The sequence below is a fragment of the Helicoverpa armigera genome, chromosome 19, assembly GCF_030705265.1.
Source record: "Helicoverpa armigera isolate CAAS_96S chromosome 19, ASM3070526v1, whole genome shotgun sequence".
NCBI classification, from domain to species: domain Eukaryota; kingdom Metazoa; phylum Arthropoda; class Insecta; order Lepidoptera; family Noctuidae; genus Helicoverpa; species Helicoverpa armigera.
Genome location: NC_087138.1, coordinates 2123784 through 2137894, shown reverse-complemented (window position 1 = coordinate 2137894; position 14111 = coordinate 2123784). Strand labels below are relative to the sequence as shown.

The 14111-nt window shown below is 37.6% G+C and overlaps 2 protein-coding genes across 4 annotated transcripts; one reads left to right on the top strand and one right to left on the bottom strand.

The window, feature by feature from the left end:
* Positions 1–5612: 5612 nt before the first annotated feature.
* LOC135118159 (uncharacterized) lies at positions 5613–8742 on the top strand. Its single transcript, XM_064039360.1, has 2 exons — positions 5613–6119; positions 7822–8742. The coding sequence occupies exons 1-2, from the start codon at positions 5803–5805 to the stop codon at positions 8696–8698; spliced, it is 1194 nt and encodes a 397-aa protein (XP_063895430.1). The 5' UTR covers positions 5613–5802; the 3' UTR covers positions 8699–8742.
* A 1445-nt stretch (positions 8743–10187) lies between these two features.
* Positions 10188–13067, bottom strand: LOC135118157 (guanine nucleotide-binding protein G(s) subunit alpha isoforms XLas-like). 3 transcript variants are annotated; one of them, XM_064039359.1, is made up of 5 exons: positions 12178–13067; positions 11879–12086; positions 11464–11643; positions 10892–11336; positions 10188–10748 (listed from the first exon to the last, which is right to left on the bottom strand). In XM_064039359.1, the coding sequence occupies exons 2-5, from the start codon at positions 12077–12079 to the stop codon at positions 10735–10737; spliced, it is 840 nt and encodes a 279-aa protein (XP_063895429.1). In that variant the 5' UTR covers positions 12080–12086; positions 12178–13067; the 3' UTR covers positions 10188–10734. The 3 variants fall into 3 exon arrangements, with proteins under 3 accessions (XP_063895429.1, XP_063895427.1, XP_063895428.1); XM_064039357.1 differs by having other exon boundaries at positions 10188–11336; XM_064039358.1 differs by lacking the exon at positions 12178–13067 and having other exon boundaries at positions 10188–11336; positions 11879–12138.
* Positions 13068–14111: the final 1044 nt, after the last annotated feature.

Genomic DNA, 14111 nt, shown 5'->3' with positions numbered 1-14111 from the left:
CTAATGAGCGCTTGCTCAATAAAAGCATGCTTTCGTGCTAGTAATGAGCACGTCTGTCCGTACCTTAGCTTACCAGTATGGTTATGTTCATAATGTATTGAATTTGCAACTTGGCATCACTAAGGGTTCCTAACTACGTGAAAAAAGTCAATTACAGCAGCATCTAATATTTTTCAGTTTTCATCACAAAATCATAAAAGTTTTTACATGTAAAATGGAAGTTTGTTAGAACTTGTAACTCTGCTTTTACTAAAGAAATACTCATGCGGTTTCTTTACTTGCTTCATGCTTGTTCCATCATGCTAAATACTCGCTGGCAACCACTGCTAATGGGGATAGAATGAGCACTCGCTCGTTTGGTGTAAATCGACATATATGTATACAGAAATACGTTAAGAACTGCGTTATTGTATATAATACAACCATATACTTGGCTATATCAAGGAACTCCTAACATTTTGGATCCTATGGCAAAACCCTATGTAAGATTCTCCTTGTTATATCTTAAGTTTGTCTAGCTCGATGCGAATACAAGCTTCAGATCTAGGATCTCCAAAATGTTGAAGAAATACCTCTTTCAAGTTATCCCACGTGTGGATGTTTCCTGTTTCGCTGACTAGTATAGCGGCTTTCCCTACTAACGTACTCGCAATAAAGTGGTAGAGGTAACTCTCTTGTGCTGCTTTGTTTTCTCCACGACATCTTCTAATTACATATTCACATTTAGATATGAATAAATTTAATAACTTTTCATCGCCATCAAACCTGGGGACGATGCTCTGTATTTTTTTAGGAATCAACTGTATTTGATTCATTTTAAAAAATAACAATTTTTCTTTTACTAAGGGTAGATCATTAATTAACATAGTCTAAGATTTTGTTCGACATTCGCGGCTAAAACGAATACTGTGTAATTCACTAAAAAATACCTACACAAAATATAATTAATATTAACTAATACGGAAATCAGCGATTTTAACTTATTTCGGTATATTCTACGAAAATGGCAATATTAGTCCAAATAAATAGATATAATAAACACAGGTACAAAAGGAAATGCAAATAGGGGTCTACTCACAAATTTCTCGATCCCATTTATTTTTATACAGCGTTACTTTTCATTCACCATCCAGATTTTAAAATCGAGGACTTTTAATTAATTTATTTTCATATGTGTGAAACATAATAATGAAATAATAACAAAAACCCTACCCTTTGCCTAATGGAAAAGATGGTCTCGCCGGTATTAGGACGAAACCCAAACTGAGAGCCATCTGTCCCCAGATATTCTCAATTGGATTCAAGTCTGGACTCTTGGAAGGCCATCAAATGAGTTCCATGTCGTTTTGGGTTTAGAGCCACTCCTGAACCGCCCGCGAGCTGTGGACTGACGAGTTATCTTGGCACAGGTGTATTGTGCCCTTTGGGTAGTGCGTTCGCACAGTCGGCACCATCGTATCACGTAGCACCTCTGTATATTCTGCTGCGTTCATACGCCCAGATACTTCCACTAGCTCCCAAAACCCCAAACTCAATCGGCCGCTTACCCGGCGAGGTAAAACGTTGATGGGTTCATATCGAGTATTACCTCGTCTATACAAAATTTTGCGACCGTCCTTGTCACTTTTAAACGTTTTTTCGTCCACAAAAATAACGATGTTGTCCTCCCAATCAAAATTATAATATTCCAGGCAGAAGCTGATCCGTTCCTGCTTATGTGCCTCGATTAGCGGCAAACCCGCCGCTTTCAATCGCCTCCGAACCGTATCCATTGAAATCTTTACCGGAGTAAGGTAGGGTAGGGCGGGGCACAAAGGTCCAATTTCACCGTCGCCAATTGCGCCGGTGCGCGGGCGCTTGGAGGTTTGGATTTTTTTAGGTGAATCTTCCTCACGGTCCGCCGCGGCGGTTAAGCCAGCACCTTCGACCTCGGTTGGAAAGTCTGAGACATGACGAACTACTTTGGGGTTCGAGATTAACGGTGGCGGGAAATATATCCCTCCCACCTGCCTGGCGACTTAGTTACATTTATAACGAATAAATCCACATTTCCGTCTATGATATGGCCGAGTTGACACATTTTGTCTTCGACTTTTATAACATGGTTGATGCACTGCCTCCAATTTTCAGGCATCACTTCCATCAGGCCTTCTTCAAATATTTTTTTACGTCTTTTATTTTAAAAGATTTATTGTTCCTGGCGACGTACCTAAGCCCAAACGAACATTGGGATGAGGTCACAGTGTATGCTCTTACATTCATTCGCAAATAAATAAGCATTGAGGATAGAGAAGGCGTTTGTGTTATAGTGAAAAACCAAATACATTGGTATCATACACTATTTACTTACGAATAACCACCACGCAATAAATCTACAATTCTCTCGCCAAAACGTTTGCTGAATCTATATTTATATTGAAAATCGTCATCAGGCAAGTCGAACGGGTTTCGTCGATGACGAACACTGTTGGGTCCCCGGGAACTCTCAATTTCACCGAACACTTCTAAATCATCGAAATCTTCCAAATCCAACATGTCAACATCCACTATTAACAGAAAATAACCGAAAACTATTAACAAGAGACATACACAAGCTTTTTGACGTTTGACAAATAGCTAAGTACTTGTACTAAGTACTATTTTGCCCAGCACAATTGTCTGACCAGAAAACTCTTTGGCCCCTTGGTCAACATTTGCCTTAACAAAATCTAAGAAGGAACTGCTAACCTCATTTGCGCCACGTTTTGCCACAGACTCGTCCCACATATAGCAAACGGCCTTCCTTTAACCCATGTCAAAAATCGTGAAATTAAAAGAAAACAGTTTTTTCTTATAATAAGATATGGTTATATTGCCATGAGGACACTGCAATACTTTTTCAAAATCAAACACAGCAGTAACCGTGTTTCCATTTGATTCTTCAGCGTCTTTTTTATCTTGGCTTTTTAAATTCCTTGCGACCTTCTTATTATTATAATAATAATAAATTTTATTTATTCAGATAACTGAGATCCATACAGTAGTTAGGTACACAAACAATATAATTATAATTAATACACATAAGCGGGCAGTCGTGTCTACTGGCTATGGCACTCAAGATGCTGTGACGACTTCCACGCAATCAACTGATGAATGATGCGGTCTTCTTACGCCAGATAGCTGCAAAGCCATCTGTGTGCGCAACAGCAAACATTGCTGATGCGCTACAGAAACGTGGAAGCCGCAATAGCGCCCTGAACGCGTTATTAAATTGTACCCGCAGAGCATTGTATGTTCTCTGAGTATAGTTATTAGTCTGGTGTTGTTCAAAAGTTTCTTTTTCTTGGTCCGTTGGATTCTTTTCAATCGGAAAACGTGACATTCATCGCATTGATCCTTTTTGGGAATATGGAAAGCTAGATTGAAGCTTGAGTTAACAATGTCACGGTACTGGCGCACTTTTGTAGCCTTAAAGGTGTGTTTCTCGGGATCAAACCATTCAAGATACAACTTAAACATTTTGGCAATAATTAAGTCTCCTTGTAGGTAGAGCTTTTGGCTATTCTTGCGTATATAATGTGACTCAACAGGAGCAAATGCACGAACATGGTCACAAACACTTTGTTTCATTTCGTCATCTAAAACGATCTTATGATTGTCGTGACGACCCCGTCTGTCTGATAAGAGGTATAAATTTTTTTGCTGTCCACATCAGTTGTCGGAATAAAAAATTACATCGACTGGTTCTGGTTTATTCTGTGTAATCTTTTCTAAATAATTTAAAATGCATGTTCCTATTTCAGTCGCACCTCGTTTTCCCTCGATTTCATTGCAGAAGTAACATTCAACGTCTTTAGCATGTAAGTCGCTTACAGTAAAGTTAAAACTATTAATTCTACTTTTGTAGTAAAAAACGGATATTTGGCCTTTTGGTACCGGCATGACAGCCTGTAAGTCGTACACGGCAACAATTGTGTTATCGTTCCTAGTCTTGTCATTTTCTTTCTCCCTTCTGGCTAGTTCTGTTTCTTTTAAATGAATTTCATAAGCTTCATTAATTTTCTGCTTCTCTTCTTCGTCAGCATTTTTTAAACTTTCACATAGATCGCACTGATCTTTCTTTGGTATGTGGATGAAATGTAGTTGAACAGGTGCGAATGAATACAGCCACTTGCAACACCTACTAATTAAAGTTGTGTTTTTGTTTTGGCCACCACAGCCGTCTGCAATTAACCTCAATATTTTAATGTGCTCTGTTTCAAAAAAATTTCAAAACTTGGCTTACCAAGTAACATTATTTGAATTATATAATTTAATTTCCTCTTAACATAGTTGCATTAAAATAGTTTTATATAATTTATTCATTCAATACATTAGCTTCACTTGCATTGTATAACTTTCTCAGGGATAACTAGCACTATATGAAAATTATTGTAAAAAATTGATTTTTTTTAAAAGAGTGTCTATGGAGTTTCTTGCCGGTTCTTCTCCATGAGACCCACTCCTTGGAACCGTGCAACTAGCTTGACATTTCGCAAGAGCTTTTCTACTTGTGAACTTTTATGCGCCTATTTTAAATAAATAAAATATAATTTTAGTTTGAGTTTGAATTACCAATAACCAGTCTTACCAAGGAGTTTTGTTTTAACTGAGTTGATCAGGTAAGATAGGCAGTAGCTCCTAGTAAAATGAATAGGGTAAGTACCTAAAATAAAACTAGTTAAGTCTTATAAACGCTATTTATTCTTAGAATAAAAGGTACAACATTATTTAAAATTTCACTTAATAATAATTATTCTAATTAAAATCTTTTTTAATATAAAAACTAATTAACAATCACAACGTAGGGTGTAGACATCCACTTACAAGGGGTCCTATGGGCATGGGTAAAACCGCTGACGTTTTTAAACATTGGACCCAAAAGATAGAGGGGGGGGCCGCGGAGGATACATTGTTTTCAACATTCGGAACGACAACTAGACCAACGCAGTAGGTAATCATTCCCGGTTTGTTTGCCGGCGGTAGTCGTCCCGAATGTCTCTTAAAACCCCAAGTATCCCCTCCACTGCACAGTGATTCACGCTCCATACAAAGGCGGCCATAAATACGAAACTCACAAATACTTTTAATTAATTTATTTTACACGTTGAAATATGTTAAGAGAAGTGTAAATTATTAAAATTATAACATATCCACATTCATTTTAAAAAAATATCATACTATTTAGGTGTAAAAATGTCTCGCAGTAATTTTGTTTTAGACGATAAACCTAGAACATGTCATACTGCGACTTTTAATGAAAAATCTATATAAATAATGGTTATTCATATTAAAAACAACCATAAAGGAATAAAATAAAACAACAAAAATACACGAACAACCTTTTTTACAAATACACACACAAAACACAAAATATACCAGAATTCATTCAAGCTCAAAAGTATTTACTACAAACAGATAACAAATCTAGTACAATTTTTGATAGTAGACCTTTTGTTTTTGACAGGGAACTTTCGTAAACCTGTTAGGAAGGGATCTGAATGAAGAAGTTGATGGTTCAACTTTAACAATTGTAACTCAATTCGCTCTACATCAATATTTTCAACTACATTCAGCCAATCTGAATATTTCTCTATAAGAGCCCTCGCACATTACGGCCACCAGTCGCCGCCACTAAACGCGACCACCAGTAGTTCGGCTAGACCACTACACGCCGCCACCAGTGGCAGCCACTAGTGGCCGCATCAAGCCACCAGTGGCTGCCACTTGCGTCAGACACTAGCTGCAAGTATCTCGACAGAGGTAGACGTGTGTTGCCCAAGAATGGACGCACTCTTGATTTCGCTATTGTTGCTTATTATTCTAAAACGTAGAAAACGGCGCCGAATTCAGAACCATCGACGACCAATTCATCGGCGTCACTGGGTACATCCAATTCTGACATCACGCAATAAAAATGGACAGCACAAATTGCTGTTCGAAGAGTTAAAATGTTATCCAGATAAGTTCTTCAAGTATTTTAGAATGAGCGTGAACTCATTCAATGAATTACTTAGCGTTTTGCACGATGACCTCAAACATCAAGATACACGCATGAGAAAAAGCATCTCTCCAACAGAAAGGCTGGCTATAACTTTAAGGTAAGTATCATTCATTCGTATCATTTTGCTTCTATTAGTTTGCGACTCACGTGGATTCTAGAACGTAAAACAAACAATTAAAAAAGCCAAATTGAAATAGAAATTATTTATTAATGAGAATTGAAAAATCGCAAACTAAATCAAGTTACATATCGCAGATATACAGTTTTTATAACAAATACACATTTACTTTTACATAGTCAGTTGTCAAAAAGATGTTCATTTATATCATCTGACAAAACAGAATTCATAGTATTATCAGATGCAGATGGCGAGCTAACGGAAAAGTCATGCTCAAAATTTGATTGATATCCCATAGAAGGTGGACGCGAAGCCGATTGATATCCCAAAGCAGATGGACGCGGAGTCGGTTGATAACCCGAAGTAGATGGTTGCATAGTATGGTATGAGCGTGGTTCCTGAAATGATGATGTGAAATATCCATGTTGTTGATTCTGTGATGTTCGCATATACTGTTTATATTTTTTTAGTACCATCAATACATCGGTTTGAGCATCCAATTTAAATTCATTGGGTATTTGTTTAAAGTGCGGGACCAAGGACAAAGCAAAGTTATGGTCAGCGTCTTCTTCATGCTTGTTAGAATGATGAGATTGTAATTGTTCTGAAATACTAACAAGTATATCAGTTTCTGCTTGAATGTCTTCATTATTTGTCTTGTTCTTTTTTGGCCTTTTTCTCTCAGTCGCATCGTGTACCTCGTTCGGTAATGGGCTGGGATCACGTCGTGTGTCAGCCAAGTTTTTTAAAAAAGATAGTTGTTGATAATATATATGTCACCGTAAGATTACAAACATCGTTAGATTACAATCTATCTCGAGAGATTGTAAACTGTCGAATTATTGTGAACTGTAACATCTGATTGCAAAGCTCTCCCTGATTGGTCAGTCTTTTTGTAAGATCGACCAATAATCCGTTCTGTTCCCATGGAGTTCCCGTAGAGTTAGGAATGAAATAGAGGTGTCAGTTAAATAAAATAAATGCTCTTCAAAAATTCTTCAAGTATTTGTTATTTAGTACGAGTATGTAATTAATATTCCTGACATATGGAGAGAACAAATTGTAACGAAATATTTATTCTTCAAACACAAATTGAAATTGGAAACATATTGATTTCTGACACTTACGCGAATATTAGACATTTAAATAAAACTACTTTTACGGATTTTATCGCGGTTATATTATATTATTTAATCCCGACGTTTAAAACCGACCGCGAAAAAATCCGTAAAAGTAGTTTTATTTAAATGAAATTGGAAAATTATAAGAAACTTTTATAAAAAAAAAAAAAAACTAAACAATTAGGTAGTTTGTCTTCAAACACAAATTCATTCCTAACTCTACGGGAACTCCATGGCAACAGAACGGCTGGTCGTGATTGGTCGATCTTACAAAAAGACTGACCAATCAGGGAGAGCTTTGCAATCAGATGTTACAGTTCACAATAATTCGACAGTTTACAATCTCTCGAGATAGATTGTAATCTAACGATGTTTGTAATCTTACGGTGACATATATACGGCTTGCGACTCGATGATGCAGATCCACTTTTAACGCTCATTTGTTTAGAGTGTTCTCTTTTGAAACAGTCACGAAGGCTTTTCCATTTTCGCTGCAACTGGGATGCTGAAACATAAAAATAACATAATCAAAGGTTTCTAATCTGTTCTTTTTGTTGCAGGTACCTTGCTACTGGTTGTTCATTTGGTGATTTTGAATTAGTATATCGATGTGGTGCGTCAACTGCGAGATTGATTGTAAAAGAAACATGTAAATTGATCTATGCATCACTTCAAGATATCTGCGTACCACAACCAACTGAAGAGATGTGGAGTAAAATAGCTAAGGGGTTTGAAGAATATGCTAACTTTCCAAATTGCTGTGGTGCAATTGATGGAAAACATATAAGGATTATTAAGCCTCAAGATAGCGGATCCTTATATTATAATTATAAACACTATTTTTCCATCGTACTTCTAGCTATCTGTGACGTGAATTATAAGTTCACATTTATTGATGTCGGCTCTTATGGGAAAGCTTCAGATTCGACTATCTACAAAGAATCGAAATTATTCAAAAAATTGGAAGACCAATCCCTGAATTTACCTGCACCAAAAGCAATTTCTAGTAGTTCTGGTCCTGTAAACTACTGTTTTGTTGGTGATGAAGCTTTTGGTCTTGCAGAACACATGTTGAGACCTTATTCAGGAAAACACTTGAATATTGAAAAAAGAATTTTCAACTATAGGCTTTCTCGAGCCAGGCGTCATATCGAGTGTGCCTTTGGGATATTAGTGAATAAGTGGAGAATACTACATCGACCATTGAATGTGTCAATAGATTTCGCCGAAGACATCGTGAAGGCCTGTTGTATACTACACAACTTTGTTCGTCAGAGAGATGGATTTAATTTCCATCATACATTGACTGTACCAGGACTTCACGATATCGATAACGCCCACGTGCAATCTCGTCGTTCATTAAACACCAGAGATATATTGAAAGATTATTTTATTAGCAACGAGGGAGCTGTACCTTGGCAAAATAATAAAATATAATAAATATATAATAATAATGTAAAATAAAATTGTCCAAAAACTTACCTGCTTTGTTTTTTTCCGCTACATTTTTTTCACTAAAATTTGGAATAAATTTTAGGCACAATTCCTCCCAAGCTTCAGTTTTCTTACCCCTGTCGCTATACAAATCTGACTTTAAATCCCAAATAGCGGGTCGCTCTTCGACATCGGAAATAAAAGCGTCTACATCAAAATGAGGAATCGGATCCGTGGACATCATGCACGTGCATTCAGTACGCAGCTTACAACAAGACTAGACCCGGGAGACGGGATTGGGGAGCGGCGCGCAGGGGTGGGAAGAAGCCGGCAACTGTGGCCGTGTATGCGCACGAGTCGAACGACAAAACGCAGCCACAAGTAGCGAGCGCGCTCGACTCTCGCAGCTTGTGGCTCGGACGCGGCCACTCAAGCGCTCAGTGTGCGCCGATTCTATATAAAATGTATGAAGAAACGCGTCCGCAGGTTGTGGCGGCCACTAGTGGCTGAAGCGTGGCCGCCACTAAGTGGCCAGTGTGCGGGGGCTCTAAACTTAGACCTACTACGATTTGATATTGCCCAATAATGAGAAATTCGTTTACATACATTCATAATTTTATTACTTAAAGTCTCTAGTTCGATATTTTCGATGTCATCCGAAAGGCACGATGTTTCTGTCAAAGTATTCAGGACATGTTGCATTTTTCATTTGGACTACCCTCTTTAGAGTGCCAAATGTCAAAAATAGTCGTCCTCGAAACAGAACATTTGAAAACTTTACCTAAAACAACATGAAAGCTGAACTTAAAATATAAAGTTTTTTTCTTTACTATGGACATGCATACTTTGACACTCCTTTAACCCAAGAAGGGGCAGAAAGATGCAGATGAAACTTATATGGTTTTATAAGAACATCCTCTTTATTCGAAAAACATTTGCCTCAAGTGCAGCACTGAGCAGCAAAAAGTTATAGGTCCAAATGAAATCAAAGTATACCAAACAAATCTACAAAAACGCTACCTTCAATAAAAAAATAAAATAAAATATTAAACGCATTAAAAAAAATAAAAAAGTAGTTGATAATAGAAGTACATACCTTGGTCTTGGACCTCCATACTGTCACCATACGTAAACACTTGATTTGGAATAGTGACACTCAAAAACAAAGTGTTAAGTTTTGGTGACTCACACGTTGCGATAATTAGACTCGAGATGCGCTAACTTCCGATGCATAAAAGTGAATAATAAGTTGGCCTTATGACACTGGTATTTAGAGTTTTTGGTAGCTTCTTAACTTGTTAATCACTTAGTAAGTAGATCTAATGGGGATAAGCCGATGACATTTTTCGATTTATGGCCTTAGAGTGAATCACTGTGCACTGCTTCTGTGAGTCGGGTCTCCACCTCTATTCTCCTCAATTCCAGGTCATAGGCCCAACGAGGTATTGACTCCTCTCTGCGAACTGAAAAAATAATATTTGTGACTATTTTTCTTTTTGGCTTGCATGCATATATCGGGTGTGTCGTTCATAATCACATTAAATGAAATGCGTTAATATACTGGTTAATATATGTCGATTAACACAAAGATAAAAGAAAAATACGTAAAACTAAAAAAATGATTTTTTCAAACAAAGTAAATGGAATAAAAATGTGCAAAAATTAGAACACCATATAAAAGTCAATCATTACAAACAATTGAAATTCTCCCTTGAAACCTGACAGCTGTCAACTAATCAAAACATACGATACTCCTAAATTTATCTCTGCTTTACACATGATGTTGTAAATTATAAAAACGAAAAATGACTCCTGTGGTTAAACCACTGAATGGATTAGGTTATTTTTTTTACAATTCGCCATAGAATATCATAAAGTATATGCGATATGATTTAATGTGATTGTGAACGACACACCCGATATAATAGTAGTATAGTAGTAGTAAAATTATCAAAATTTTTGTTATTGAAATAAAATTATTAACCATTCGCTCGTCGTGGTCGTTGACGCTGGCTCGGGGTTGAACATTGTGGACCATCTCACTCAGAATTCCCTAGAAAAATATAGTTATTACAATGATTTAACTACAGGATAATACACCTTACAATACAAACCTAATTACTACTTGCTTATCGCTAGGCCTAGTAAAAATAAAATAAAAAGCTGTTTTTTATTTATTAATTAAGAAGTACTTACTAATAGCAGCCTCACTAGATAGTGTGGGCTCCACAGCCCCTGCAGCAGGCGTCTGCTCCACAGCCTCTGCAGCAGGCGTCTGCTCCACAGCCTCTGCAGCAGGCGTCTGCTCCACAGCCTCTGCAGCAGGCGTCTGCTCCACAGCCTCTGCAGCAGGCGTCTGCTCCACAGCCTCTGCAGCAGGCGTCTGCTCCACAGCCTCTGCAGCAGGCGTCTGCTCCACAGCCTCTGCAGCAGGCGTCTGCTCCACAGCCTCTGCAGCAGGCATCTGCTCCACAGGCTGTGTCTCCTCTAGAAGGCTGTCGTCAAGCCATTCAACCTCCATTATCTGCTCATCATAAGTAGAGGTTGAGGGCTTAGGAGGCACCGGAGGCTGTGAGGTGTGTACAGCCACAGCTCCAGACATTGATGGCTGGGAAGTTGGTGGGTCACCAAGTGACAATATCTGAAGAAATAATTTTCTTTTCAATATGCGTAAAGAAACCACATAACATCCTGACAAATAAAGTAGTAGTTTCAATGAAGCGGATGACAATAAAACTTAAATTATATTTATATGAAATTAAACTAACATCAATGGGCAAGCGCACACCAGGCAATCCCTCAACCACAACAGGGCCTAACAAAGCCAGCACCTTTTCCTCTATATAGTTAAGAGGGACCAGCCTGTTAGGGCCTCCACCAGTCGCAGATGTGCTCCTCCGCATGTCTGCAGCTTTTCCTTTAGTTTTTGCTTTGAACTCTATCCAATACTTGACAAAAAAAAACAGTTACTGGTTAGTTACACATGCAAACAATGTTATATTCATTCAGTGACAAAAACTTAGAAAAAGCAAAATAAAAAAAAGTTATCAATGAGTTACTATTAAGTTTTACAGATGCAAAGTAAGTATCCAAAATTAAAAGCAAGTGAATATTATGAGATATAGTCGTGCCACCATACAAACATGCTAAAGTGCTGTTTTTTAAATAAAGAAGTAAACGTACTCGGCGCCATTGGTCCGGCGTTTTAGTGGCTCCGCTGCCGACACAGTTAAGTGCCACCGAAATTGACCGCCATGCTTCTCGAGTGTCCCGCACTCCCTGAGGACCTGGCGGAAAGCGGCCCAACGCTATGTCGCGATGGGAATGCGCAAACTCTAGAAGCAGCTCCATTTGCCTCAGTGACACTTTCCTGCGTCCTGGCATTTTAAACCTAAATAATAATAAAATGGTGTATCAATTATTGCTTTGCATGCAAAACAGGAATTTAAGTAAGTTTAATTCACAATAACTACAATACTCACAATGTTCTCAGTTAAAATATTGTTCAACCACACGGAACTTTAGACACCAAGTTAACACACAATAGAAAGCAAATACTGAATTTTACCGAGACAGATTGTTTTTAAATGTATAACACGCTGAAAATAAATCGTTCTCTCAAACGTAGTAATGTAATGCTAATAAGGTATTTCCACCTTAGCAGTATAATAGTCGATAAAAACTAGAGTTGTCAAGAGTACCCCTGATAGTCACCATAGTTTTTACGTTAAGCACCGTGAAAAGATATCCACTGATGTCCACTTCATGCGATACTAAATACCGATGTTTTGGAATTGTCAGTTGACATCAAAGTTCGGTTGACAACTGAGGCCAGTTGACAGCTGAAAATCCGAAAGTTAGCGAATAAGGGTACTGGTATGTTTAGGGTCTTCAAAGTATGGTAAACTGCACTTGCGATTTCATTTGAACCTTTGGGCCTCTCTGTTTCATACCAGTAGTAACACATTACATTTTCAGTAGTTAGCTGACTTTTAGAATTGCCAATGACAATAGTGAAGTTATAAAAGTTATATTGCCTACTAAAATATGCACTCTGGTCCGGAAGTTTCGGTAGGCAATGATTTTTTTGACAGTCAAATGACAGTGCCATTGTTTTGCTGTCTTCATCTTTGAGTAGATTATAAAAGGCTTAAGCTTTTAAGCTAAGAACTCGTTTAGTGACCATTAGAGACTGCTTCTCTTCATGTGTTTTGGCTACCTTTATGTTCTCCAGTAATTCGGTACAGCGTGAGCACACATCGGTCCGAGGGCTTCCAAAACCAATATTGTAATTTATGCTCAATTACTTCCTGAAAAATGATTGCTTCACTTGATTTTCGGGAGATGCGCTATTATTATACAGCCTCCACATTTATTTAATGTTTTGAATTTTCTGGGTTACAATGTCTCAGCAGCTGGTACCCGACCCGTTTCTCTCTATCTGTATCTACTTCTACTATCATCTCTTTAATACTTACTGTCTTCACTATCCGCCTGTGCTATGTGTGACTGGAATATAATAAACGTTTACAAAACCAACGGTTTCTTCGTCATTTAAATCACCCACAATGTAAAGGAATTTGAAAATAATAAGTGTACAACTGAAACTGAAAATGTATGTAGACAGGTAATTTGATGTTCTATGTATGCAGCTTGTGGTACCAGAACAGACATTTGTACTACAATATCAATCTTAAGTAGATATCAAGATAGGGCTAGTAATACATCAAACACACATTACACTATAAATTGATTTATAATTGTAATGATGATGAGTTGGTGTGATTTTGTGATGCTGATTGGGGAGGAGACCTGACAGACGTCTTTTTTCTCTTTCAGTTTGTGCCAACATTAGTTCAATTTCATCGTTTTTATCTGCTGCCGAGGACGTAGTTGGAAGAGCGATATTTTCTTCGCTTTCTTGATTAATATTTAAATATTTGGCTTGAATTTTCAAAATTAGTCGCTTAGTAACATATAAATGTTGTATAGGTAAAGCTTCCTCTTCACTTGCTAACACGACTTGAACGTGGGCTCTAAATACAATGCGCTAAGTAATGTGGGAATTGTCATCAAAATTTGGTGTCTATTTTTCATAAATAAAGATATCTGTTGCGCGAGAGGTGTTTGCGCGTGTGAAGTATCTAAATAATATTTTGTCCAAACGGGAATAAAAACACTCAAAGTAAGCTGTTCCTCTTGTAGCTTTTTAGTGCACATTTTAGCTGGCCTCAGAGAACTTAGTAAATCATCAGTAGCATCCCAATAAGTGTGAGTGTACAGTGATATATCATTGGCATTTATCGGGTTTCAAAAAGATGAATCACTGCACGTCCTTAAATGCAATGCGCTTCAATATAAAACAATTTTGCTGACTGAAATTGTACGGTGCAACCGCACATTCCGCACATCAGCA